General features: G+C 37.5%; 2 protein-coding genes across 11 annotated transcripts in view; both read right to left on the reverse strand.

Moving 5' to 3' along the window:
• Positions 1-368: 368 nt before the first annotated feature.
• Positions 369-20,730, reverse strand: DYNC2LI1 (dynein cytoplasmic 2 light intermediate chain 1). 3 transcript variants are annotated; one of them, XM_048296454.1, is made up of 13 exons: positions 20,624-20,730; positions 19,651-19,774; positions 18,462-18,496; positions 17,991-18,060; positions 17,824-17,912; positions 15,513-15,699; positions 12,996-13,064; positions 11,597-11,674; positions 10,035-10,111; positions 9,615-9,685; positions 9,105-9,202; positions 7,818-7,946; positions 369-954 (listed from the first exon to the last, which is right to left on the reverse strand). In XM_048296454.1, the coding sequence occupies exons 1-13, from the start codon at positions 20,635-20,637 to the stop codon at positions 886-888; spliced, it is 1,110 nt and encodes a 369-aa protein (XP_048152411.1). In that variant the 5' UTR covers positions 20,638-20,730; the 3' UTR covers positions 369-885. The 3 variants fall into 3 exon arrangements, with proteins under 3 accessions (XP_048152411.1, XP_048152412.1, XP_048152413.1); XM_048296455.1 differs by having other exon boundaries at positions 7,854-7,946; positions 20,624-20,729; XM_048296456.1 differs by lacking the exon at positions 20,624-20,730 and adding an exon at positions 20,079-20,470.
• Positions 20,731-23,017: 2,287 nt separating this feature from the next.
• The window catches only part of PLEKHH2 (pleckstrin homology, MyTH4 and FERM domain containing H2), a 55,100-nt gene continuing 50,957 nt past the window's right edge, over positions 23,018-27,160 (reverse strand). For all 8 annotated transcript variants that reach the window (XM_048296449.1, XM_048296448.1, XM_048296446.1 and 5 more), the window contains one exon: positions 23,018-26,707. In XM_048296449.1, the coding sequence (XP_048152406.1) occupies positions 26,525-26,707 (183 nt within the window). In that variant the 3' untranslated portion in view covers positions 23,018-26,524. The remainder of the gene's footprint in view (positions 26,708-27,160) is intronic.

The following is a 27,160-nucleotide window of genomic DNA, read 5'->3' on the forward strand; positions in this document are numbered from 1 at the left end:
GTGACTGTTCAGACATTCACTCTCTGACAAGTCTGAGCTCTCAGGAGACACCTCTGGCTTTAATCTAGATTGCCTGGTGTGTTCTCAGAACACTCAGTGCATCTCACACTACTGAGGTGTGAAAGGACAAAAACCCATACCTAGCTGAGGCTAGGATTTCACAAGCTTAGGCGGAATGAATCAGTAATACTTGCAGCACTAACCAAGTATCTGTCAAATTAATTAGACTGACTTCCTAGCATTTGAATATATGACAGAAACATCCATCTTCCAAACTCTATGTGACACTATACATGGCAAGAAATAACTCCTTTATTAAACTGTATGATTCTGAGACAGAAAGCACACTTCTGAATTCAGGTCAAAGATGGTTTTAACCCCACTTTATTTTGCCAGTTTTATTTATTTATTCAAATATATCAAGCAATTATGCAAGTATTTCTTAAGCTTTGGTTTTGAACTACAAAAAGATGCCTAGCACACTACATAGTTTTATATTCTGGGTGTAAAAAAACTTTTTTATATTTAAATACATGCTTAGGGTTAGAAGTATTCAAACATAAACCCAATAATGTGTTATAAAATAGGTAGGACTGACTAATGCCAGTCTTCATATACAAACTCATCTGAGAGCAATGTAGAATTCCTTTCTCCTCACTTTTTAAAACTCTTTGCCAGTGCCAAGATATTGCCAGTGCAAGTGCAAATTTGGACTGAGTGAATAAACAGTTCCTTTTATGAAAATTAACAACAGGGATGCTGAATAAATATTAACTTTGTAGTTTGATACTATATATTTTCAACTGCATCAGATGAGATTGCTAACATAATGTAAAAATGATAAAAACAATTTAGTCAATTGTGTTAAACTGAAGACAGAGCAGTTCATGAATCGGAATCAAAATCCATTTCTTTCCAGGATTTAGAGGCGTTTCTTTTGTATTGTTCAAGTTCCTAAAAAAGAAACATAAATACATATTAAGCTAATCTCCTCATTACTAAAAGTTACAAGAAACTTCAGATATTTATTTGGTGAATGTATGTATGTACCAACACTTTTCACTACAGAAAAAATATATATTTAACAAACTTGTCCTAAAAGTGCTATGAATTTTGCCACTTTGCTCTCACATAGGGAGCTACATTTTGCTGTACTTCAGATCAGCAGAGTGCTAGCAAGGTAGACAAATGAGCTCATCTCAGTTAAATGTGCTACTAGGAACACTGAAGCCTACAATAGAAGGTTCTAGCACCATTACAAACAACAGTTTGCTCTGCTGAATTTCATGTAGTGGTGTGTACTGTCAGGAGTGATTTCTGAAGATTTTTTTCAGGAAAAAATATTAATTTAAGAAGCATTACAATTGCTTTATTTCAGAGTAAAGCTTCCAGCAAATTTACAGGAAGACGATGCTCTAATGAGGTACTGTTAGACCAACCATGTACTGCTTGCAAGACAGAAAAAACTCACCATGTCTTAGATCAGGAAAGAGGTGGACATAAACCAGTGCTTAGTATAAATGTAGCAAAGACTTCAAAAGTGGACAGATATTTTACAACTGTTATTTTGATTTTAATAGAGTGGCCTTCAGAGAGTAAGGAAGGTTTTGCTGTAGGCATGCAAGTACCAGAACTGACAAAAATAACAAAATTCACACCTGGTGAATTTAATATAAGTATTAACTATCAGTCCAGAGCACAGAGGGGAGAAGAAGAAAATAAAGGGTAAAACAACCAAGCAATCATTATTTTAAGACTGTTTGGAAATAATAAATGGAATTTTCTCTCGGGAAGTAACTTCAGCAGCTTTGTCAGAGGTGCAGAGTTTTCAGTAAGCACCCGAGCTGTATGAGCAGTGAGAAGATTTTTAGTTAGTGCACATTCTTCCTGATGCTTGTAGGAGTCTACTGTTAAGTAACTCCATAGGTGACTGACACACACCCTACTGTGTCTAGGCTAAATCCAGGAAGTTGCATTATTAGCTACAACTCCAGTACTGCTGAACTGTTCTAAGTTGGTCTTTAGTCAGTATTTTCACTCCCTCATTATTAATATAAAGTAATTATGATCTTGGAACATACTGAACTGTTGGAAACTTGCCAACAGTTAGGAAGAGAAAGAATACTGTGGTATTTTAAGGAGCACATGTAACCTGCTTTATGCAAAGTAATTTCTTAGATAGCCAGGTTTTACATGTAATGACAATACTGTCTGGGGGTCATGTCTACAGGTGTTGGCTAAATAATCAGCCTTGCAGATTTATCATCTGACTAAACTCTTTCAAGAAAGAGGCAGATAATTTAGCAGAATTAATTTTGCTCTAAGTTTAGCTACCCTAGGAGGCAACTCAGTGTAAAGGCAACTCAAAACAATACAAGAATGCAAACTGTCAAACCACAGCATATATGAAAGCTGTATAGCTACTCCACTACATACAGAAGTACAGAACAAAATTATAAGAAGTACAGAACAAAATTATAAGTATTTATTTTGGAGGTGTATCTAGGTAAGGCTAACATTTAAACAATGAGAAATCAAAGAAAAAGAAAATTTGATTAAATGGGAGGATATTTGGGAAAAAATAATAGTTTAACAAATCTCAGTGATTCAGGAAGAAGAATGCTGTCAGGAAAGTACACTTACCTAGTTTATATGCAAAACAGAAAGTAAAATACATCCCTGTAAGTCAAAAATGCAATGCAAAATTCTTTCAAACACTACTTAAAGATCACTCCAGAGACCCTCTTGAAAAAGAGCCCCTTCCTGCTCATTAAGTTCTATACTGCAAACATGAGCAGAATTCTAGAATAGACTAATGATACAGTCAGCTAACAGATCATCTCTCCAAAGTGAAAGAACATAGTTCAAAAGAATATATCTTGAAGTACACCAAAATCTTCATGCTAGCATTATGCTACACTTGTTTTGTGGGTGCACGTGTAGGGGGAAAAGATCAGATATACAAAGAAAAAATAATTGCAGTTTAAATGTGCTTTCCATGTGTTCTGAGTGCTTTAAATGTAATTAGTGCTAGCAACTTATCACAGATGTCTCAACACTGGCATAAAGTGGGTTTAAATTTTTTTTTAAACCTTAATGCTTCTGTACTTCTGTGTTTCTGTAAATTCTTCATCTGTCAAATGGGGAAGATCACACCTAATCTCATAAAGGGATTGGGAAGAAAGGCTTAACTAATGTTTGTGAGGCACTCAGATAAGATAACATTACCACGCACTCTCTGAGAAAAAAAAAATTAATACTTTTGTGTTCATTGAAGTGTCTGAATGGCAGGTTGAAAAATAAGGTACATAAAGAATAAGGATGATGAAAAGAAATACTGAACAATTGAATTGAGACATTGGCAAAATAGTATATGATCATGTAATTAAAGACAATACTATAATGTCTACAAACAAGAAGGAAAAATTAAGATTGTAGGAAAAGCCTTAATTGTTGCATTTTCTCTGTTCTGAGTGACTGATAGGACTTCAGCTTTCCTTTTCATGCAGTTTCTTACTGGAAGTGCCCTCAATCTGGAACATGGTGAGAGCAACCAAGTACTGAAACACTAATTAAAAATCTTAAGCACACAAACTTTAGTAGAAAATGTAATAACAGTGCTCTTATAATGCTCTTTAATTTGGTTTAAAAATGAATTTTTTTTTGCCCATTTGGACATGCTTTCATGTGAAAACAAGAAAGCTTAGTCTTGGCAGCTGAGTAAATATCCTCAGTAACTTTTTCTCCACATTATGAAGACCAGCACATCTCCTTCTCTGGAGAAAATGAAAGGTGGTAGTGCTCTGTTCCCAGGTTAAGGTAGGTGCCTACTATACTTCTCTGCCCAGTAACACTGGTGTGACCAAGGGGCTTCATGGCACAGTATGAAATCTTCTGTTTTGTGAAATGAGACTGGAATGGTCTCCCAAGTTCAGCAATATGTTCATGTCAGCAAAGTATGCTGAAAAAATATGGCTGTCATTCTGTTGGCAAACACAGTCCCCATGTCAGCTGATACCTGACATGGAGGTGACATTTGATGGTGGGTGACATGGTTGATCAGGTCACTGCAATTTTAGGGTGTCCTGGTTTGAGACAAATTCGGAGGAACGTCTGAAATGAACATCCTCTTATAAAAGGCAGGTTACAGCCACCCCCCCCCCCCCCAGGTTCAGAAAGCATTTTCCTCGGAGGAAAGCGAGGAAAGAGAAGTTATTTATTTAATAAGTAAAGTGCACACAGGCACAGAAAAAAGAATAATGCTAAATAATAAAACCTCTCGGTGTGGAGAGAACCTGGGTAGATTTCAGAGTCCTTTGTGGGAGGGGCTCTCTCCTCTCCAGAGCTGGGGTTTGGCGTGGGCCCCTCCGGGCCATGGTGTAGGGCTGCCCAGTGATGTTCTGGTGTTGCTGAAGAGTCCAGAAGAGAAGAAGAGGATGCCAAAGTCCCAGGGCTCCGTACTTTAGCTAGTGAACAAGAAACCAGCTAAAAAGCAAAAGGAACGTAACTCTCTTCCCTGCTACAGAAGTGGAGCAACTGGGCAGAAGAAGCCAGTGAGCTCATCTGTGTTTTGAACACAGTGCCAAAAGAATTCCACCGGCTCTCCCTCCTCTCCCTTAGCTAGCTTTAAAGGCACAGAACTCATGTCTGGCATAGAGCAGATGATAGGGAATACAGTTATACAGTCACCCCAAGACATAGGGGAAATGCAACTATTCTTCCCTGTGAGATGTAGAATCTTCTTGTGTTTATGACTTCTTAAAGTCTTAACAGCTACATCCCTGTCCGTTAAGATCTGCTTCCATGACTTCTTGTTAGCTGACACCAAATGGCACCAGGCATCTACTTTTTTAACTTTACTTCATGGCATGAGGCTTCAGCTAAAATTGGCACCAATCCCTGAAGTAATAGCTCTGTGTAACTAGGATCACTCAGTGTGAACTTTGGCACTGCGTGACTTCTGAAGTACCTGAGTAGGAGGCTCTCCAGGTCTTTGAGCTCAAGTTTAACTTTATCTGTTGCATCCATAAATGAAGCTGCACTCAAATGTCCAGATCAAAAAGTCCAAGCACATATTTTGAGTATTAGCAGTGAAGGCGTAAGAGAAGACAAAGAAAAACCCTCAAAAAGACACCTCAGAGTACTTACACTTGTGGCAAAGAGCATTTCTAAAGGAAAGAGAACAGACATTCCCATGTGCCAGACCACAAACAGTTAGAAGGAACTAAGGAAGAAGACTTTCATGCTCCCCATAGGTGCTCACAGATGCCGGTGGTATATGTGTAGCTCTAATCAGCAATATTATTCTAAAAGATCTCACTCTTATTCAAGTTATGTGTGTACCAAAAACCAAATTAAGGTGACCTGAAAGCATAAAAAGCCAAAAAACTAACAGGGAATGGACAGAGGATGACAACTTTGCCATGTGGTTTATATATGAATAATCAACCAAAACCTAGACTTTAAGGCCTAATAAGTATGCAAAATGAGTATTTTTTTTAATCTTGAAAGCTTTGCAAAACCCACAAAATTCCAGTAATTCCTGGAGAAAATCTGCTAGTTAAGAATTACATTAGAAATGTAAATTTCAGTAGGGTCCCTGGTGCTGTATTCTCCACTACAGAGAATGAAAAAACAGTAAACAATTCCAACAGCACCATTTGATATAAACCTGTACCATGTATGTCTGTGGGACAATAACTAGGAAAATATTTCTGGAAAGACATAGTTGAGAAAGATGTGATCCATTTTGGAGAAAGGCACAGTGAGGAAAAGACAGCCTCTGAGAGCTTTCCAGAGCAAAAACATTTAGAAAGAGAGTGGTACATCTCATAGTTAACTGTGAAAATATGAAGGAGGCAAAATAATCTGGCTCAAAAGAAAACAGTTATGGCAGAATGCTGATGACCTGGACTCTGAAGTTCTACAGCCAAGAAGCATCTCAGATAAATGCTGGCTGACAGTACCCAAGAGTCAGCCAGGGACTTTCTTGAGTTTTATTTTTTTTTAATGTTTTCTTATTTTATACTCAATAATTCAATCTTTTGCTCTGCTAAAATGCAGGCAAATCCTTCAACCAAAACTACAAAGTTGGAGATGATTTACTTAAACTTTGTATTGCCACAGTTATATATATAAATCTATCACAGCATTATCAAGCAGTCCTGACCAAGACTGAGTCAGTCAGGTATTGCTGGTTCTTCTGTCAGATGCAGTGACAGGGGCTGTGTTTTGCTTCCCTTGCTTGTTTTGTGCTTATTTTTCTTTTAAAGCTTATCTTTCAGATAAACAAGCGAACAGGCCATCACCTGGAGTCCAAAGTAACATTAATTAACCGAAAGTAACCGAGAAAAATGATAACATGAAAACATTCACTGTCATCATGTGAAACTTTGAATTTTGCATTACGTCCCATGATTTCATTAGCAACATGTTGCATATTGACCATCTTAATATACTGGTTCTCCTACACAAGAGATACCACGAGACTCTATAAAGAATGTCAGACTTATTTAAAGTGTTGCTTTAAAAATAAGATTTTTGTGCCACTTTCCATTAAACTGGAAAACAGAAAGACACTTCAAGAAACACTGCAACGAGAGAGTTCTTTTCTTTTAGATGTATATTTCTGTCTTGGTGCTTTAGGAAATAACTGCAGATAACAAAAGTAATTTTCTCTTTAATGCTCAAATTACTTATAGTAGTCCAACAAAAAGAAGCTTTGCTGGTTTGCAATGCCCTTGAACAGATAAGATTCTAAAAGCCTTTCTCTTTTGTATAAAAACAGATAATGAATAATTTCTTGTATGATTTCATCAATGCATACCAGTATCTTCTTTTGCAACACATTACCATCTAAAAATAACAAACCTAGTACACTATATAGTTATTTTGAGATATGTAGCTATACCGAGTATGTTTGTTTTATAAATTCCAAAAGCAGCATGCTTTATAAATTTTAATGATTTCTAGGACTGCTCTTGATGTGACAGAAATTCAGAACTGATATCTACATAAATAGGTTATTACAGGTAATGTGCAAGTTCAAAGGCTGCAGGGGATTTTTGAAATTTCTTTATTCTTTGGATGAATCTTAGATTGAATGTAACAGACCCATACACGTATGATACTGATGAAGAGTGTTACATACTGATAGCTGTAAGGCAATGTTTTAACCTTCATCTAAGTTGGCACAGAATTTTTCTATAAAATTAATTCCCCACTAATCCAGAGAAAGGCAGAAACACTTCAAAATTAATAAGAAAAAATAAAAGATCCTTTCCCCACTAAAGATCTTTCCTGGAATTCAGGGGTTAAGCCACATATCACTGTGTGTAACAATTCCATTCATTCTGTTTAAGATAAAATGTACATAGCCTGCAAATTCAAGTTGGAAATGTTATCATCTCAGTATCTTTCTAGTTAAATAAGTTTTGAAGGAGAAAGACAGAAGTAAACAGTCCCCACCCCAGACCTTCATATTGCTTCCAACACTTTCTGTTAGTCAACACTCAAATGAATTTGAGTACACAGTGAAGAAATGAGGAAATTACTGTCAAGAAAGCTTCGAAGTTTTGCTTCAAGATTATTTTAGTGAGGTAATTCTAGAAAACAGAGGGAAAATTTGAATTATTAATTTCTAAAGAGACTCAGAGCCTAAACTTTGAGATCCAACAATGGTCTACTGGCTTAGTATCTAGCGATGGAAAAAAACCTCAGCTACTAAACTGAAATCTAAAGCTGAAGTTATTTAAGGGCAAAAAGAGGAGGTACGAGTATATGCTATTAGTTCAGCAGTGTTGGTGGTTCTGGAATACCTGACTGTGAACAGCAGTTGGAGAATTACCACACACCTGGTTTTTCTGAGCTCTCATGACATCAACTTCATACTCGGTGTATTGAATATCCTGTGCAGGGTCCTTGGTATCTTGTAAATCACAGAAACTCTAAAAGGAAAAAAGACAAAACCCCAAAAGATAGAATTTATCTTCTTTTAATAAGAAAAGGCCACACTAGAGAAGTGGAAGTATTTGCTTTTAATACAAATATATTAAAAGCTTTTATTTATGGAACAACTTTGTGCTACAGGACACAGATTAGCTGTTCTATCAGTAAAATGAAGATAAAGTAATAGTGCAGCTAGATTCAAGAGGGCAGAAAATATTCATATTTGGTAGTTGGTTATTATTCTTGAGCCTCAAAATGCAAATAGCCTTTCTGGTCCATGACATTTGGGCACAGTTGAGGTTGCCCTTGCAATACTCGTGACTAGAACTCAGTTCTGGTTATCAGAACCATTATTTCAATAGCTGAGAAATTGATTACTATCTTTGCCAAATACCTGATTTTTCATTTCCTAACCTCGAGTGAACTATAACTTGAATTCCAAAGAAGCAAATACACTAATAGTAAGAAAAACTATCAAATAAGGAGGGCTTCTAAAAACATTGTCCTGCACATTTGTCCTTATTCACATCAAATGGAAAGTAGCAAGAAGGCAATAATACCAGTGATGGAATAAAATAAAACAGAATTCTGCTTCTTAGATGAGGCAACAGAGAAAGAAATTTACAATGCATAAAAATGGCTTCAAAGTTTAAAGCCTTTTTTGGAACCAAACCAGAAGACTGTGAATCTATGTGGCAAATGTTCAAATCTTTAATTAGACTGATACACTGATGAACAGCGATGGAGCTTGAAAGGTGAGGTGTAATTCATTTCTCCAGCTGTTTCAGGGGAAGTTCAGGAATTACTTGGAGGGGTGGGTGCAGGAGGCAATATTTGTTTATTGTGTTTTTAAACACTATGAGGTAAACTAACATGAAAAATAACACTTCTGTATAGTTTCTGAGAAGTTTAGTCTTTATCATGTTGGGGCATATTATACTGAGAACAGCATCTTTCATAATTTCTAAATGTAGGAAGGTGACTGAAGATGTAGAAGCACCACTACATAAAAATCTGTATCTTTTAAAAATGTATTAAAGAGAACTGCTAAGTGAGACTGAAATTCCAGTCAGTAGACTTGAAAGACAAAAATGAGTAGGGATATTGCTGCTATCCTGTGAGAAAAGCAGCTGTGTGCATGGCAGGTACATCCCTACCTTGGGAGGAAATGTTTTCTCAAATACTTTTTTCCATAGTTCCAAAGGCGTGGTGGCATGCATCTTTCCAAGATCACTGTCAGAGGCAGGTGGTGGTCCTGAGGATCACAGCACACATAAGATAAGTGTGTTGTCATAACAACATAAATCACAGAATAATTTTGCATAATGATCCATCTAATTTAGTATTTTACCTTCTACACTGAAAAGCTGCAACAAGTTTGAAAAACACATTGCTATCCTACCATGAAATGGGCTCCGAGCTTTTGTATATTTTATTTTCTTTCAGATTTAAGCTTATTGGTACTTTACTATTTTACATAGTCCAGAGACTTCACTGAACTACCTAAAAAATCACAATAAATACTGAGTCATGATTTTAAAATCTATAAGCCATTTCCTTCAATGATCTGTTAAAACTGATACTGATGTGCTGTAATTCATTTATTTGCTTAAAGTGTTTCTCGAAACAATTAAGCAACAAACACAATGAACAGGAAATGTTCTAACCTATTTGGCTCATGGAATCCAGGCCTGCTGGAATAAAGAGAGGTTTGCTGGGATCCACTGATACAGACTTGCTAAGTAGAAAAAAAGAAAATATATCAAGTGAGCATTTAGCAATCAACAAAAAATGACATTATTCTAGCCAAGACTAGAGTCTTACTGGGGTTTGCATATAAAGATATGTAAATAAAAAAGTACTCCATTCCAGTGGTAACCATATTTTAATTCATCAGTTTGAAGATCAAAACCAAGGAGTTACCACTGTCCTTAGAAGAGATAGGCAGCTGAGTCACAGGAGTCCAAATCCATGAACAAAAATCTTTCAGAGATCATATTTAAGAAAAGTTTTTATTATTAAAATACTTTTTATTAAGTAATTTTAGGCTCTGGGCAAGACATTTAATAGTTGAACAATAACGTTACCTTTTATCGTAGCCAAATGCCAAGTGATTAATAAGAGCACGGGCTTTCAGCAGGAGAGCCTCAGATTTACTGGTAAACTAAATGAATCAGAAAACAAAATATACATTATGAACTTCCACCATAGATATATTACATTTTGCCACCTACAAAGATGCAAGAGTCTTGCTAATTCCTGATCTCAATAGATTTGGTATATATGTTCACTGAATCCATTAGAATAAAATGTCACATTCCCTTTCAAAAACATGAATGTATTTGTTACTGAATATATAGCTCAAGAAAGATTAAATTAAAAAGTAGCATAAATAAAGATTAAAGAATGAATTTTAAAATACTGATTGAAAACTTTTGAAATATGCACATTACCAGACACAAATCTTTTGCCTAAGACTAATGAGTTAAGATTTTAAATTACATTAAACATTATCCAGAATACCATGAACATTTAGAAAGGTAAGGAATAACTATGTAATTGTCATAAAAGTGGCTTCAAAGTGGCAGAATGGTACAGATTTGTCAGAAAGCAGTTCTCAAAATATATTCTCAAACTACATGCTTCTTCCTGTCTAAAGGCTTCTGTATCCTAACAGATTCATGTTTGAGAAAAAAGTCAGATCCCTGCTGTGGGAAATTAAGTTTCTCCCACTCATTTCAATGACAATCAGCATTCAGCAGCCAAAGAGTTTTATATTCTAGTTTTAATTTTTAATTACAATAATGCTTAAACACTTTAAAAACCTCAACCAAGACAGTTGTATTCTCAGTTAACAAAAGACAAATTCATGTGTCAGAGTGAAAAAGGTTTACATGGATGCAAAAGGATGTGCTGGGATTTTAAAGATTTAAAGTAAACACAAGTTGTTATGATAATCACTAAGCTACTATTAAAGATTATTTATTACAGAAATGATGGTTGATACAATTAAACCCATATTCTGATGCACAGTGAGCCCAAGAGGCAGCATTTTTGGATTGTGAATCTCAGCATGCATTTTTGTCTACTCAAGAGGATGATCTGACAGACTAAAACATTGTCCTCATGTTGGCATCTTTCTACCCACTTCTGTAAGGAAGCTCCTGTCCTTCAACACCCTAGGTGTAGTAATCTGGTATACATAAACTACTGTGAAAATGAGCTCTTGTTTTTAAATCTACCAAAGCTGGGTCACTTGATGTTAAGTTCATGCTTCTACCGAAAGGGCCAGTTCTCTAATTCAATCTAAGGCAATCACTTTTGCCCATTCTCCTTTCTTGTACCAAAAAAAAAATTTGCCCAAGATGCAGTAAACTCAATGCAGTAAACTAAGCTGGCTAACAGGTAACTATTTTAATTTGGTTTTTGTTGATACTGGGAACTGTGTAGTTTGTTCACAAGGCATGTCCATCCATCCCCTGCCAGTACTGTGACTTGTTCAACAGATAGCCTAATGAAGAAAGCTACTGTAAACCAATGAAATCCTATTTCCTCTAGGAGTTTTACATTACTATTTTTAAAAATATTGTTTTGTAACAGAAATAGTCTTCATCTTCTCTATCCTTAAGTAGAAAGTGAATATACACACCACTAATGATGCTCCGTAATAATGTGAAACGAATCGAAGTGTCTTGCTTATTATTTTCCTCATTTCAGAGTCAAACTCCTAAAAAAGTTGATATTGGAACATAGATGTAAGAAACAAAACCCAAAATATTACAGTTAGAACTTTTTTTATCTATAAACTGCAATGCACTTAAGCTACAATATATAAGGCTTTCAGCTGTCAGCCTAATTATATCTTAAGACACAATCAGTAACAGCCTACTCTGAAAAGAAATGTCACAATTTCTCTTTGTTTCTTTTTTACAGAGGGAGCCCAATTCAGGCAATATGTTAGTCCAGGAAGTTTTTTAATTGAGAACACACATTCAATTTTCAATTTATTTGTCTGATTTTGTTTTAAATTTTTAGAAGTAGAAAATCTGCCTTACTAGAAGAATAAGGATTTTTTCTTTTTGTGAAAATATTTAAACCTTTGGGCATATACTGTCTAATTTCTAATACCTGCAAGATTTGAAAGGTGCATCAAAATACCTTTTCATCCCTATTTCTTTAATCTAAGATCATACAGATGGCCCTCCCTGGATAAAATGGATAAAAACTTGGTCCCAGTGAAGTCTAAATGAGTCAATCCATAGATGCCCAAAGGAATCAGGTTGGCATTTTGTCCTGATCATATGAGAATCACTTAAGGAGGTCATGGCTCAGCATAAAGCTTCAGTATGAGAGAAGGCAAGTCTCTTATTAATAAAGAATTAAGTCACTCAAAGAGTCAGCCAGGTATCAGGGCACTGTGTAGCCATCCAGAGAAGCATGACTGCTAAAAATCAAATATGCTGTCCTAGTTTCTCATGATGAAGTGCTGTGAGTATCTTGGGTTTTTTATGTCCTGGGAGAGAATCCAGCAGTACTGTATTTCTTTCCTCCCTTCTGTAAAAGATGCAATTACTCGTCTCTAGAAACTTGGGAAGTACTTTAAAAGAAGTTCCAGACTGAAATGAGAGTTTATTGTTTGTGCTACCACCAAAGACTCTGCTCAGCTGACTTGAGATACACCCCTCTCGCACTGCCATAAACTTAGAGCTGCTGTCACAAGGGACACATGGAGCTGGATTTCTCTCGTTATAAAAGGAAATCATCAACATGGTCTTTTCTTGCTTCCCTTTTTTGGTCTGCAGCAACTTGTGTCTCAAGATTGTCTAAGTACATCTCAAAAATCATCAGTTTGGGGTTGTTTTGTGAAGGAATGACAGTATGCCTTCCTTAATGCTGTTGGATGGAAAGTTGTTGGGGTTTTTTTGTGGTAGAAGGCTGGCTGTCCAGACTTTAGTTCAAAAGATTGCTATTATGTTGTGAAATTTTAGTATATAGAATATTTACTGGGAGTATTTTAATTATAAAAAATGTACTTAAGTATTACTTACATGAAAAAGATCGTATTTGCTTCCAATTATCACCAAGGGTATTGGAAAAGGGTCAACTAATGCATAGTCCTGTTAAAAAGATATAGGACAGGTTAAGAACTCTAAACAAACTGTAGAAGATTGCAACTGTTAAAGCAACTGAAAGGGGTTAAAATTAATTCACAGAAGACAAGGTTTTCCAAACCTTAAGGTACATGAACCAACTTTAATGCAATATCCATATTCTAGCATTTTCCCATTTTCTTCCTAAACGGTCAGGAAATAATCCCTCTGAGCAGTCAGAACACTTACTGGCATAAAAGGGCTCTTACACTATATATTCCAACATTAGATGGAAAAGGAAGAGAGGAAAAACGTTATGTATTCACAGAACACCTCCCAGACTAGATTAGTAGAACTGGCTTTTTGACACATTCACCTTCCTTGGATAAAATCTAAAAGAATACAGACAGAATCTCAAGAAAAATGAGTGGAATGATTTGCTTGTGTCACAAATTTGTCCTCCCCACATCATGTTTTCCCAAGACTTAAACAATATTTATTTGTGTATTTCAAGTGTTTGATATCAGAACAAAGAGGAAACAGCATCCAACAAACTTGAAAATGTGAATCAGTATCAATGAAGGAAAACAGGTCTGAGAGTGTAGATTTTACTGCTGAATAGCTAACCTGTGATAAAAGTTTTAATAAGTAAATTACAAGAATCCTCAAGGGATCTGGAAGGTTTTCCTGTAGTCCATATGAAACAAGATAATCCCCTCATGTGTTCAGGCAATTATTTATTCAAGCTGCTTTGGCTGCAGCAGTGGAAGAGAGATGTGTTGTAGCAGAGGTTGGTCCAACTGCTCCCTCCTAACCCCAGTTATTTCACAGACAGCTTAAATGACAGAATGTTGACAGAAGCAGCACATACTGAAAATCCTCTACTTGGAGAGGAGAAATAATGGCTACACTCATACACTGTCAAAGCAGAAGCTTTGAGCAAAACTACTGCAACTTAAAAGTGAGTATATAGAGTATAAAACTGAAGAAAATAGTTTTCATTTCATAACTAAGAGGAAAATTTGGGATAACATCAGAAACCTTAAAACTAGCATATTGAACCCTATTCATGTTTTGACTGTGGAGTTTATTTTTGACTATGGAGTACTTTAGATGCATCCAGCCTTTTTAAACAAGGTCTGCAACTGATATACTTTATCATCATAGCAAATAATTCTTTAGCCAGGACAATGACATTTATCTAATCCTTAAAAATGTAAGTATTTAATTGATTGCTGTTTAGGATAAAAAAAAGTTTAACCATTAAAAGGCACATAAAAATCTCCATAAACTGTCACTTAATTTGACTATAAAAGATGGTATTTTCTTCTACAAAATTGACACAATTTTTCTTTGAACAATGATGAAAGAAGAGAACCAAGCAGTAATATAGTATTTTATTTGCATTATTGATGTGTTTGATAACGGAAGCTAAACAGAAATTTTAGTTCAGAAGGTATAATTGTGTTTCCTACAGGGCAAGAATAACAAGCTTTCTTAACAATTAATAGCATTATTATTTTTCTTTATTGCAATAAGCTTGCAGTTTTCTGATATGTAAGCCCCTATATGTAAACTTGACACTGTGGTCATAATTTATTGCCAGATGTGCATGTAGGTGTTTTCTTTTTGTGAATTATCTTCTCTAAAAGTAAAAATCAAAATAATAATCCCAATATCAAACCCCATACTCTAAATCTATGGAGTGCTGCATATGTTGCTTTCTCATATATTTTGAGTTACTTTTAAATTTCGGAGCTCTACAAGCATTTGCTGTATTGAAGTATTTTATAGAAGTTACAGTAACTAGATTTACATGCCAGGTCTTTGAATTGTTGAATACTTATTTATGCATTATATACACACAACATTTGCAGAGGTTTAATGCACAATGACTTTTCATTTCTATTGCGCATAATCTGGTTTAGCTTTTCCAGAGATTTAGTTAGCAATTATGTTTAAAGGACTGATGTTAACATTTCTGAAACTTTATAATTTAATTAGTTGTCAGATTATCAAAAGGCATTGAGTTTGTGATAGACATTTAAATAAATGCAAAGTATATAGTCATGTTGATGGCTGTTATAACTATATTCTTTGCTTAAATTTGTACCTTCAGCTAGTCTCTTGCTAGATGACTTTTGTACATTCTAGTTTTCATCTTCATTTTAAAAAGATGAGGGGGAAAAAAAGCAAACTGCTACTCTAAAACTATTTCTTTTGATTGGTGTAACATGCCATAACAATCACATTAGATATCTAACAAAAAGATGTAAGAAACCTTCTTTCCTTGTTTCTGCTCTTATTGAATTTTTATTAAATTGCTATAATTTTCCAGTGAACAGGTTCATCTACATCAAATGGATTTTCAGTCATGCATAAAAATCTAAAAGAGTTGTTTATGATTTTCAAAAGCATTATCTTTAACTGTATAAAGGCCTGTGACATCTGGAGAAAATATTAGAAATAACTTACGGGGTGATCCCTCTGCAGATCGTTCCACATCCTCTGTTTAATTTCAGCAGCTACTTCAGGATTTGCCTTTTCTAGTTTGGTTAAAATTTTGTTCACATGGTTCCTGGTGACCTGCAGAAGGCTCTCCATAGTAGTCCAGAGTTCATGAGGTTTGGAGAGATCCAATACCAGAACTACAGCAAACGACCTATTAAATAGGCATTATTTGGGCACGTATTTAGCGCATGAGGCAATCAGCATTTTCATACAAAACCATACCTGTAGTGCAAATGTGAACATGTAACTGCTAAGACAGAATCAAATGTGCCAGCAAAGCAAGATGGCTTTTAGGGATATTCTGCACTCTGAAGAAACCTTTCCCTTGTCTCTTGTTCAGAACTATTATTTTGGCAACTTTCCATCAAGCATTGTTTTTGGGGCCTGTCTTCAAAACAGTAAAATATGCAAATATCCTCAGCCCATGTAGCTCTTTCTTCCTGTATGACTGAGGATTTCTGCTGTCATGTATCCCTGCCATCTCATAAGTCTACAACCCCAGACCAAGCAATGTTAGCCAAAGGCTAGGATCTTTCCAACTATTGCCTGTATTGGAAAGTTCCCTACTATCATTGTTCTTTTCTAATATGAAATGAAAAAAAACTGGTTAAGGACAATAATCTGTGTCATGGATTATGACAGTTTGTTGGAACCTCAAATGAGTGCATGAGAAAAGTCTTCTGAAAGATAAATGGAAGATAAAAGAGTACTCATGACATCCTTAGCTACTACCAGACTTTTAAAGGTGGATTGTTGATGAGAAATGTTTTACATCTCTTTCTTGGTCCTCTTTCTAAAAGCCTGCCTCTTGAAACACCAACTGCATTAAAGTGCAGCTGTAAAGATCATTGCAAATGCAGTAATCTGAATGGATGCCATCATTCTATCACATTCCAGCCTGACTTGAAAAAGAGGATTCCAGACCAGAGTGGTATTACAAAAGCTACGAAGAAACAAAAGTGTTCAATTTCATTTTAAAATGCTGTGGGGAAAAAAATCTGGTGAAAAGTCTCCTGATAAATCTAGATATAGTTTATGGAACTTTTAAATAAGCAAATTGCTTGACTACAGTGATGAGAAAACCAACAAAAAGCACTTATATAAATATAAGCTGAAATGGTAGAATTTTTACTAGCATGTTACAATATTGCCTTGTGAACAGAAGTGAATTGTTCTTACAGAACATTGCTATCCCATCAAAGACTCTTAAGATTGTCCACATCAGAAAATCCCTTATCAGTAAAAAAAGAAGAAAAGACCGATGGAGGTAGAGCTCACTTAATTTAATTTTTAGTCAAGGGCTGAAAAATTACACTTAATCTTTTCTCTCCCAAGCTCTTCTAGAAACAGAGCTTCACATGCCATTAAGTGTTTTATTTTTATTCCTTCTGTCTTTGTCTCTCAGCAAATAATGGCATTATCTCAGTAGTCAAAACAGTAGCAAGTGTACCTGATAAAAATGATGTCCCCTCCTTTTTCTTCTGCACAGAAGTTAAAGCTCAATACCAATGAAATAGAGCAATATATCATAATACAAAACTTATATTTTGATCCTTTTCTCCCCTTTCAGCTCCTATCCTCCCTAACAAAAAAAAAAATAAAAAAGCACCCCCTCTCACCTTGTCATTTCTTCATGCAACTTTTCATGCATTTCTTCTTCCTATGCTATCCATTACTTTAATGGATTTTTCTCACTACATTCTCTTAATTTTATCTAAATTCCTGTTTCCTTCTGTTTTCAAATAATTTCAATAGCTTTAGTCCCTCTTGGAAACATCATCTCTCTGTTGGGAAATGACCTTGTTATTAAAAGGTCATTTCCCCAAAATCCAGATTTTTTTTTGGTCACAATTTTTGGCCTTGTTTTTCACCCTAAAATACCTGTCACAGAAAGAGTATCTATGTTTGCACACAGAAGTAGGAAGCAAGATTTTATTTTTCGTATGTCCCCAAGTCTGTTTTTTTGCTCTTTCACTGAGCATAAAGATACTATGACTTCTCTTTTTCTGTGTTTCTTGTTCTATCTAAGGCCAACTGACTTCCTCCACATTACTGCTTTGTTTTGTTGAGATTAGTTAGAACTTGTTTATTTAGGAGAGAAGCATGAAAAGGAAGGCCAAAGCAAAGCATTATGGTATTACGATGATTTTTAGCAAAACCCCATAAATTTTCTACCTTACACTTTGAAAGAGTTTTTCACAAAAAAAAAAAAAAAAAAAAAAAATTCTAGAAGGAAAGCTCAAATTAACTCTGGAATTGCAATATTTACACTTACCTTATGTTGTGGCTTGTGATTGGTATTCGAATGAGTTCCACTAATGAGGTTCCACCACCTAGTTCCCAAAAATGAGCTACATCTTTAGGCTGCAAAAGAGTTTCTTTACGTTATTTTTATGTGTGTGTGTACATATAAAGATATGGTAAATGATACTTTATACTCACTGTATTGTGTCTCCTTGCCCTCCTTCCAAAAGTATATTCCAAGGCTAATGTTGGCTTTGGAGACTCTTCCCTAAAGGAAAAGTAACTTAATTTTGTCAAGATCCTCTAAAGAAAGGAACTTAATTCTACAGTTACTAAATGATACCTATCAGTCACTTTGGAATTTGGCTTAGAGACAGCAGTACAGAGAGGACACTTTTAGACAGGAGGTGTCAGGTACTGAAGACAGGAGAAGCAGCAGCACCAGCCCAAAGAAATGGGTCATTTCAGCTGACACTGGAGAATGACTGAAAGGGTCATTGACAGGTTGACTTGACAGGTTATAATGAAGGGAAGGAAGTTCATCCCTAAGTGATCAACCACTCACAGAACACACCTGCATACATATATTATGAATTATCACACAATGTGACTGTTTACGTCAAATTCCAATCTACAGCTGAAAACTGCTTTTAAATATTTAACACATACCTCTCAAGGCACCTCAGTATGATAGTGGTCTTTCCCTGGAAATTAAAAACAAAGAGGAACTCTACTGTTTTTAAAGCATAAAGTTGTATCACTAAGTCAAATTTATTTAACATTCCAATAATAGAGTACCAGAAAACTGCAAATGCATGTAACCGTTTGTAGCCTTATAGTGGAAACTTAAGTCCAATTTTCAATCAGAATCAAGTTACACTACCATTGTTATAAGTATAAACCAATAGACATGACAAATACAGTAACAGGAGCACTGTACTTAAAATTAGACATTAGTGATCAATTAGACCAACTCTTTTAAACTATTAAACAGTTTTAAATTATTAATAACGCATTTATGTAACATGTGGTTTCCACTGGAATTAATTATTACTGTTGAGATGGAAACAAAGATTGCTTAAAATACAAATAAACACACAGAAAAAGATGTCTTTACTTTGTTAAAGTGCAGCCACTGAATACCATGCCACACTGAAGGGGCTAGCACTTCTTCACTTCTGTCCTTTCCTATCTCAAAAATCAGTGAATTTCTGGTAAATCTGGAAAGTAATTTTCTCTGGAAAAGGTATTTTGTAAATTTCTGATTAAGAGATCGCACTAACACCGATCCTTCTAAAATAAAAATTGTATTATTGAAAAATATGATTCATTTTGTCAAAAAGGCAGATATTTCCTTATTAACTTTACAAATAAATGCTACAAGAAAATGCTAACTTGACCAAGTTATGGGATAAGGAGTTAAAACAACCATAGGCATCTCAAATAACGAGTGTGCACTCCGTGATAAGGTATGTTCAAATGGGTCTGACATAATACAGACACAATTCACTGCAGCATGTCAAGGCCTCTATCTACAACAAAGCTGCTATCAGTGCACTTAAACTGGATTCCTACCAGTTAAACCTTTACAAGGGGAAGAAATAATTAAAAGAGAGTAGCATGATTTCTGGCAGTTACTCTAAAAAAAAAAAAAGAAGCCAAACCTCAAAAAATTAGCACATCATTGAAACCTTAACCATAATTTGAATTTGCACTCTGGAATGTCAACTCTGTAAAATGAGACCATGAGATATTATGTCTTTAAAATTATGTGAACCTTAACATCTGAAAATATGAGATATTTTCCCTGACACAAATTATGTCTGAAAAGTGCAGAATTGTTCAGTATTTAGATTACCCCGTTTTTGTTGCCCATAAATAGTATTGATTTTTCCCAAACTTCCCCTGGCTTGACATCATCATCATTATCAGGGTTTTCTCTCTTCTTCACTTCGGCTATAGCAAGATCCCATAAAGTATCACTAGTTGGAAGAAAACAAAGTAAGAAGAGAATAATTAGAGAAAACACACACCTTAGACTATAATTCCTGAAAATATCTAAATTAAAGTTATTGTGGTGTAGATTATTATTATTTCACATCACCTGCTCTCTGCTTGTCAAAGTACTTCTAACCAGCTCAAGTGACATTGCTCAGGTAACCCCAGCAGCCATTTGCGGCACACACTGAGCACGTCCCAGCTGTTCAGCGGGAGGCTTTGCTTGGAGTACATTTAATCACAGAATCAATTAGGTGGGAAAAGACCCCTGAGATCATCGAGGCCAACCTGTGACCGAACGCCAAGTCCAGGCTTTCCTTAAACACCTCCGGGGACGGTCACTGCACCACCTCCCCGGGCAGCCCACTGCACTACTAAGACACCTTTACAAGGTTTCCCGGCGCGTCAGGCTTTCCGCAGGAGCCTGCGGGAGGCCGGCAGCCTCTGGAGCGGGCAGCTCCCAGCCGCCGGCAGCGGAGGAGCCGGGCACGGCTCGGTGGGCTCGGGAGGGCTCCGGACTGCGCTCTGTGTCCCGGGAAGCTGCTGCTCGGGGCATCGAGGGCTCTCCGTGCTCAGGTTCACTCGTGGTCACCTGCAAGACCCCGTTTATGTGGCGTCTCTTACAGAAGCACCGGCAAAGGACCAGGCGTGCCCCACCTGCCCTCGGCCCCACTCTCTTTAGGGGCAGAGGCCGTAATGGCCCGTTTTAAGCCCTCCTTCCCTCCCTCCCTCCCTCCCTCCCTCTTCCAGGCTGCCCTCCCCGGCCGCAGGCCCCTTCCCCCCGGGCAGCGGGAGCGATCCCCCACCACCAGCCTGGGCAGGGCTCCCGGTACCTGGCCTTGGGCATCGCGGCGCGACGCGGGCCCGGCTGCCCGTGGCCATGGGAACGGCGCGGGGCACGCCGGGACCTGTAGTTCCGCGGTTGGGAGGCGCGGGCGGCCCCGGCCACAGCCCGGCCCCGGCCCCGCGCTCGGCCCAGCCCGCCCCGCCGCCGCCCGCAGAGGAAGGGCTCGTGTGGAGGTTGCACGGAGGGCCCCGCCCCGTGTCCTGCTCGTAGGCTCCGCGGCTGCCTCTGTTTTCAGGGATCCCCCGCCTTGGTCCCCGTGCAAGTGTGAGGGCCCTCGGGGGACCTCGACTGTAGCTCCTCTTGTGAAGGGACAAAATACTCCAGCTGTGGAGGAAGCCAGGGATAAGTAAACAATACCACCGGGAGTCTTACTTGACCTCGGCCTTAAGCACTGGCTCGTGGTCCCTCAGTGAGCTTTGTTACCAGCGGAGGGAGTGAAACGAGGCCTGAGTAGTTCGCACTCCCTGGGAACTACACAGAGTAAGTGTAGTTATTTTACAAAAATTATTGTGTAATTATTTTAGTCCAGCAGAGGGCAACGAGGGTGATTGAAAGACTGGAGCATCTCTCTTAGGAGGAAAGGCTGAGGGAGCTGGGCCTGTTCAGCCTCTAGAAGAGAGAGCTGAGAAGGGCCCTCATGTCTGTCAGTATCTGAAGGGAGGTGTCAGAGGATGGATCCAGGCTCTGCTCAGTGGTGCTGAGCAAAAGGACAAGAGACAATGGGCAGAAACTGATGCACAGAAGTTTCACCTGAACGTGAGGAAGAACTTCTTCACTGTGCAGGTGACCAAGCACTAGAACATGTTGCCCAGAGAGGTTGTGGAGTCTCCCTCTCTAGAGGTATTCAGGAACCATCTGGACACAATCCTGTGCCATGTGCTCTAGGACGACCCTGCTTGAGCAGGGAGGGTGGACCAGAATACCCACTGTGGTGCTTTCCAACCTGACCCATTCTGGGATTCTGTGACTTTGGAGTTACAGGGGCATACAAATAAGACACTAACACACAGAGGCTCGATTATTTCAAGATTATCAAAAATCAAGTCCAAAAATACTGGGCTTGGATTAGAATGTAGGATTTAAAGGGTGCAGTAAAACAGCAGGATGACCCTGAGTATGAAAGGGGTATAGGATGTAGGTGAACCTAACAAGTCTAAAGTGTCCTACATCAGGGAAGTGACCCAGAATCCAGGACAGCAATTACAGCTATCTTCTGTAGCTGGGGAGCTGCTTTGCATCTTGAGAGAGTGGAGGCAGAAAAACCTAACTGAAATCATTCAGTTACCTGTTTGATCAAAGCCAGGAAAGCAGCCTCATTCATAATGATTAACTCAGATTTAATTTTAACTGTTCCTTTTTCCTTACCCAAAGAAGGCTGATGTATCCTTCCACTGACCTTCAGTAATGTTCATTCTTTAAAGAAGATCTTTTTTTCTAAATTTAGCTTGCATAATCACTCAGTTTCTGTTTCAGAAGCCTTTATATGGCTATTTTTGTCTGGTTTTAATTACTTCCAGGTTTTTACATGCATATGCTAAAGAATTTGCTAACCTCCCATGGAAACCATGGTCTTGCTAATTAAAATCCAGAAAGAAACTTAATTATTGTTATACAGTGCAGGTCATGGTGATGTCTGCCTAACTGCATTTCTTTCATCAGTTTCAGTTCAACAGAACACTTCTGATTTTGGTATATATATGGAGCCAGTGCTGATCTGTAACCAGCAGCTAGAGGTAGTAAAACCCCTGGACAAAGCTGCTCTTGTTCTGCCAAAGAGAGCAAAACTATGGTAGGAAAAGCTCCTGGCACTATGACCTATGCAGGTATTACTGCAACAGCAGGAGTATAAAAAGGAAAGTATTTTTGCAGTGACTTACTCGCTGTCAGAGGTGGCAAATCTGGAAGATGCTTCAGTACAGATCTGAGCTGGGAAGCACAGCAAAATGGTGTACAGTTAGTAAATGTACTGAAGCCTAATCTGGAATTTAAATTGGAGTTTTTATATTTCAACTTTCTCAGTTTCTTTTGCCCCAATAAACTGTAAAAAAACCCCCAAAAACAACACATACGCAAAACTTTTTTTCCCCCTAATTCATTATTGCTAAGTTACTAATCACCTTAGTTAAAATTAAACTAATGGGTTGCACCAAGCTGTATGGACTATTAAAGTTCTACCTAAAGCTTTAAGTGGTGCATTCCTTTAGGCAAGAATGATTTTCTTCCTTCAGGAACAATTAAAACCTATGAAAACTGTGGTAGTCTGACAAGGAACTCCAACACCAAATACCTACCAGCCTCCTTTCATAGGGAAATACATGCTTTTATTTTAAATTTAAACAAAACTTAATTATAAAATAATAAAAAACATGAATTTTAAGGATTGTATTAAAACCTTAAAGCTTTATCATTTGCCAGGTGTGCTACAAATCGGTCTTGCTTGTTCTAGAAATCAGCTGTTCTTACTAATACTGCTGCTCAAAAATTGACAAGGCAAAGTGAAGTTCAAGTAATATATTAATTTACATTGCACTCCAAGTACTCTTTTCAAATCAGTGTCATTGTTTATACAGGCATTTACCAGTGATTTTTCAGTCATTGTCAAGTTCAGATTCATTGATCATTTACATGGATTGTTGATTCTGACCACTAGCTCAAAGCAAGCATGAAAGGTATTCTGAAGTTCATGGTAGAAGGTGAAGTCTCCTTGCATGGGCTAACATATTAATCCCATCCTACCAATATTTTTACAACCTAGGTTCTGCAAGCTTTGAGCATGGGAAGTTTTCCAGCAACAGTCCCAGAAGTTGCTGCTCATTTGACAGCTCCCACAGTATTATCACTGCTGAGGTGAGAAAGGTCAGGTTCCTACCTGGGCTTTAGTCATGGATTAGGTAGCACAGTGTGAATTTCTTTGGTGGATGACTCGAGACTGAAATGTGGATCACTCATGAGGCTTGGGCTGGGTGGGGAAGGCAGAACAGATTACCTGCTTGGACTGTGAAATTTTCACCTTTGCTGCCTTGCATTGTGTGGTATTCTTTAAGTAGCTCTGGAGCTTGATTACCATGGAGCAAGGCCCTGAGATATGCAGAGCTGTGCTTGGAAGAGTGCTTGCATGTGAAAGAGACTCCACTTGTGACCCTGCTACCTTGAAGGGAAGTGCCTGCTGAGGTTACTGTCACTACAGAAACCTCACTCTTGCTAATCAAACCGGAAAGCATTGTTTAACACAGTGTTGTCACAGTAACTCAGAGTGCATTTATTTCATAAAAAGTAACACAGCATTTCTGGTCATGTGACTGTATGGGATTAATGGTGACCTACAATGACCAGCTAGCAGTAGTAAGTTTGGAAAGTCATGCCAAAAAAAGGGAACTAATGCATGGATTGCTTCTGATTACAATGATGTAGGGACATACTGCAGCCACAAGAGCTCAACACTGAAAAGCAAAGCAGTGTCTGGAGTTTCCTACCCAAAGGCAAGCAGGAAGGTCATACTCTGCTTGATAGATTGCACAGTGCTTTATAGAACAACTGTTTGTAATGTTGCTAATGAAAGTTGTTTCCAAATCTCCAAATCTCCAAATCTGCACATCAGCTGATTGTATTGTTTATCATGTCTCAAAATTCAACAAAGATTTAAAAAACTACATGAACAAGCTCACTAGCAAAATGCTCCACTTTTTTTGCCTCCTAATAAGAGAAGCTGATCTGCCACATTCATTTGAAACTGGACAATTAGGAAAGACTACTAGCTGGATCATTCCGGGTTATCATAATTTCATGATTACAAGAAGACTTTTGTGTTTGTAAATGGAAGTTTTTAATCATATTTGAGAAGCTTTAGACTATGACCTAACTGATGCAGTAACATGTTTGAATTTGTAAACACCCTTCCCCCCTCATCTGAGAGTTAAGTATTCTGCTGATTGCAAAGGGGTGTTAATTCCTAAATGAATTTCACCATGGTATCTGTATCACTTGCCAAGGGGTGCAACTCAAGAAGTAATGCCGTTGGTCTCTTGTAGCTCCCAAGATGCTTCCCTGGATGATGACAGGAGACTGGCTGCCTAGGAGGAGGTAAAACCTCCTGCTGCTGGCCCTGCCTCATGGAAAGAGAAGGGTCTGGTGCCCCAACCACCACCAAAGGGTGGAAGTTACCAGGAAGCTCTTTCCACCTTGCAAAAGTGAAAGCATCTGGATATAGTATGTGTGTTGTTTGGTTGTAATTTTCAAGAGAAAGTGTTGGCCCGTGCTACCATTCACCAAGTGGTGCTTGAGTCCTGTGAACTTCAGTAGCTGTGGCAGGACTTTGAGAGCTTTCTAAAGGAATCTGTTTATCAAGTCAGCTTGCCTGTTTGCCTTTCCACTTTTTAAGACCATGTTCTCTTCATGGCCTCTATCTCCCTTCCAATCTATTTTAATTCTTTAGGAGGATACTCCCTACTTTTAATAGGGGGCAAACAGCTGGAAATTCCTTTTCTCTCAATACAAGCATTTGAAATATTTAAAGAACATAAACCAGAGATTTTCCATTGAGGAATTACTTCAGTTTTAAGTAATAATGAAAACAAAAACCAATGAGGGCTGGCTGTAAGGGATTAATGATCCATGATCATTAGCATGAGCTGAAGTGGAAACTGAAATGTCCATAAATCAGTGATTTATGTTTGAGTACCTTCTTTATGGCTGGACCTAAATTATCTATTGGAGTATGGTGCTGATCCATTTCAGAGCCTGCAGAAGTGGTTTATTTGCAAAAAGAGGGGACTGGAAGAAAAACAAAGGATGTAATTTCTATATATTTGACCTATGTAGCACTGAGGCTTGCAGCTGAAAAAGGCAACTGGAAAGTGCTCCTAGGTCCAGTAGTGCAGATGCAGTATCATGTCTTCAGTGTGTAAGAACATTATATTAGTATTATAATAAGAAATGTATAGATACAAATGAAAACCAAGAAGTAAATACTATTCTGACTCAATGTATATACATTATACATATTGCACACGGATTTTAGGTCTCCAAGTTTACTCACAACATTTCAATCAATGGTTTTCTGTGTTATTCTTGTGTTTTGAATTGTGAGTCATTCTTGCCATCTGTATTATATTATTATTCTGGACTACAGGAGAAATTAGTTACAGAGTGTTGTTTAACGAAACTATACTAAATACAGTGCCTATCCAATTTGTATTTTTTCAAAAGGCTGGAGCAGAGAGGGTTTATTTAGAAATTTACCAGACTAAGGCTGAAGATTTGCCAAGTAAAGCAGCTGTATAACAAAGGCTAGAGTGTATAGTGAGAATACTCTTTAAATTTGTAGTAGTTACATGATGTCCTTATGTGCTTGGTTTTTTTCAAAGGAGAAACAATTATACACAATTTGTTCCTTTTAGTCCCATGACACTTGTATTGCAAATAGGGATGGTGCTGGAAGTGAAAAGTATTTTGTGTTTGACTGCTTTTCTAAACAAAAATTCCTTTTCAAAATGAAAGTTATACAACTGGTCTAATTTTGAAAAATAGAGATGATGAGTTGAAGACAGTTTGGTCCCTGAGTATATATCTAGAAAACTATAAAAATCTGTACAGTTGTTTCCAATGACACCTTTCTTCATCTTTATAAACAGATGTATTTTTTCTGAGCTGTAGGCACAAGCAACCCCCAGTAAACCATAACCCTTGAACTGACTCATCATCTTTCCAGTTCAGGCCAGAGCTTTAATTAAAGAGCTACTCCTGTTATATGCCACTGAAGCAAATGTAAACCTGTCCACCTTTCTTTTGTTTATGGAGCTGCTGATGCTCTACATCTTGTACGTCAGAAGATTTTCAATCCATGTAGAAAACCTCTAGCAAGGACGCGTTATCATGAGACATAATCCTTTCATAACAAAGTGGGACATTTAGTTGGTCTGGTGGTTGCAAGAAGTGGCTGGCTCCCCATTTCCTTGAGTTTCTGTCCACTTTGAGGTGCCAGTAATGCTGGAGCAGAGAGATGATGAGCAGCTCCTTTCAGCTGATGAAAGTTGTTAATGTAGCTGGCAATCAGTAGAGTGATCTCAAGAATCTATAACAGGAACATACAAAACTCTTTGAAAAATACAGTGATGTGTTTTGACTGCTGAAAAAATAGCTAACTTTTTAGCAAGTGACAATCACCATCAACTGGATAAGTACTTGTACTTTAACAAATTAATGATGGGGGGAGAGGAGATAACTAATAAAGCTCTTTTTATTGCTCCTTGCAAATAATGTAATGTTATTCCCATCAGTATATATCAAAGATACTATGTTTTCCACAGTCTTAAATGATTCAGAGATGACTTCTTTAACTTTGAGAGATTTTGAAGTCCAGAATATGATGCTCTGAGAAGTTCTGCCAGAAAGTATCTAGTGCTCAGAGAACTCAAGGTGTAGGGTAGATGAAGGGAATAAAGACTTCTGTGAGGTTTTTATCATATTTTCTCTTTGCAACCCATACAAGCCTTGCTGAGACATTGAACAGGTTGCCCAGAGAAGC

The sequence above is a fragment of the Corvus hawaiiensis genome, chromosome 3, assembly GCF_020740725.1.
Source record: "Corvus hawaiiensis isolate bCorHaw1 chromosome 3, bCorHaw1.pri.cur, whole genome shotgun sequence".
In the NCBI taxonomy this organism is placed as follows: domain Eukaryota; kingdom Metazoa; phylum Chordata; class Aves; order Passeriformes; family Corvidae; genus Corvus; species Corvus hawaiiensis.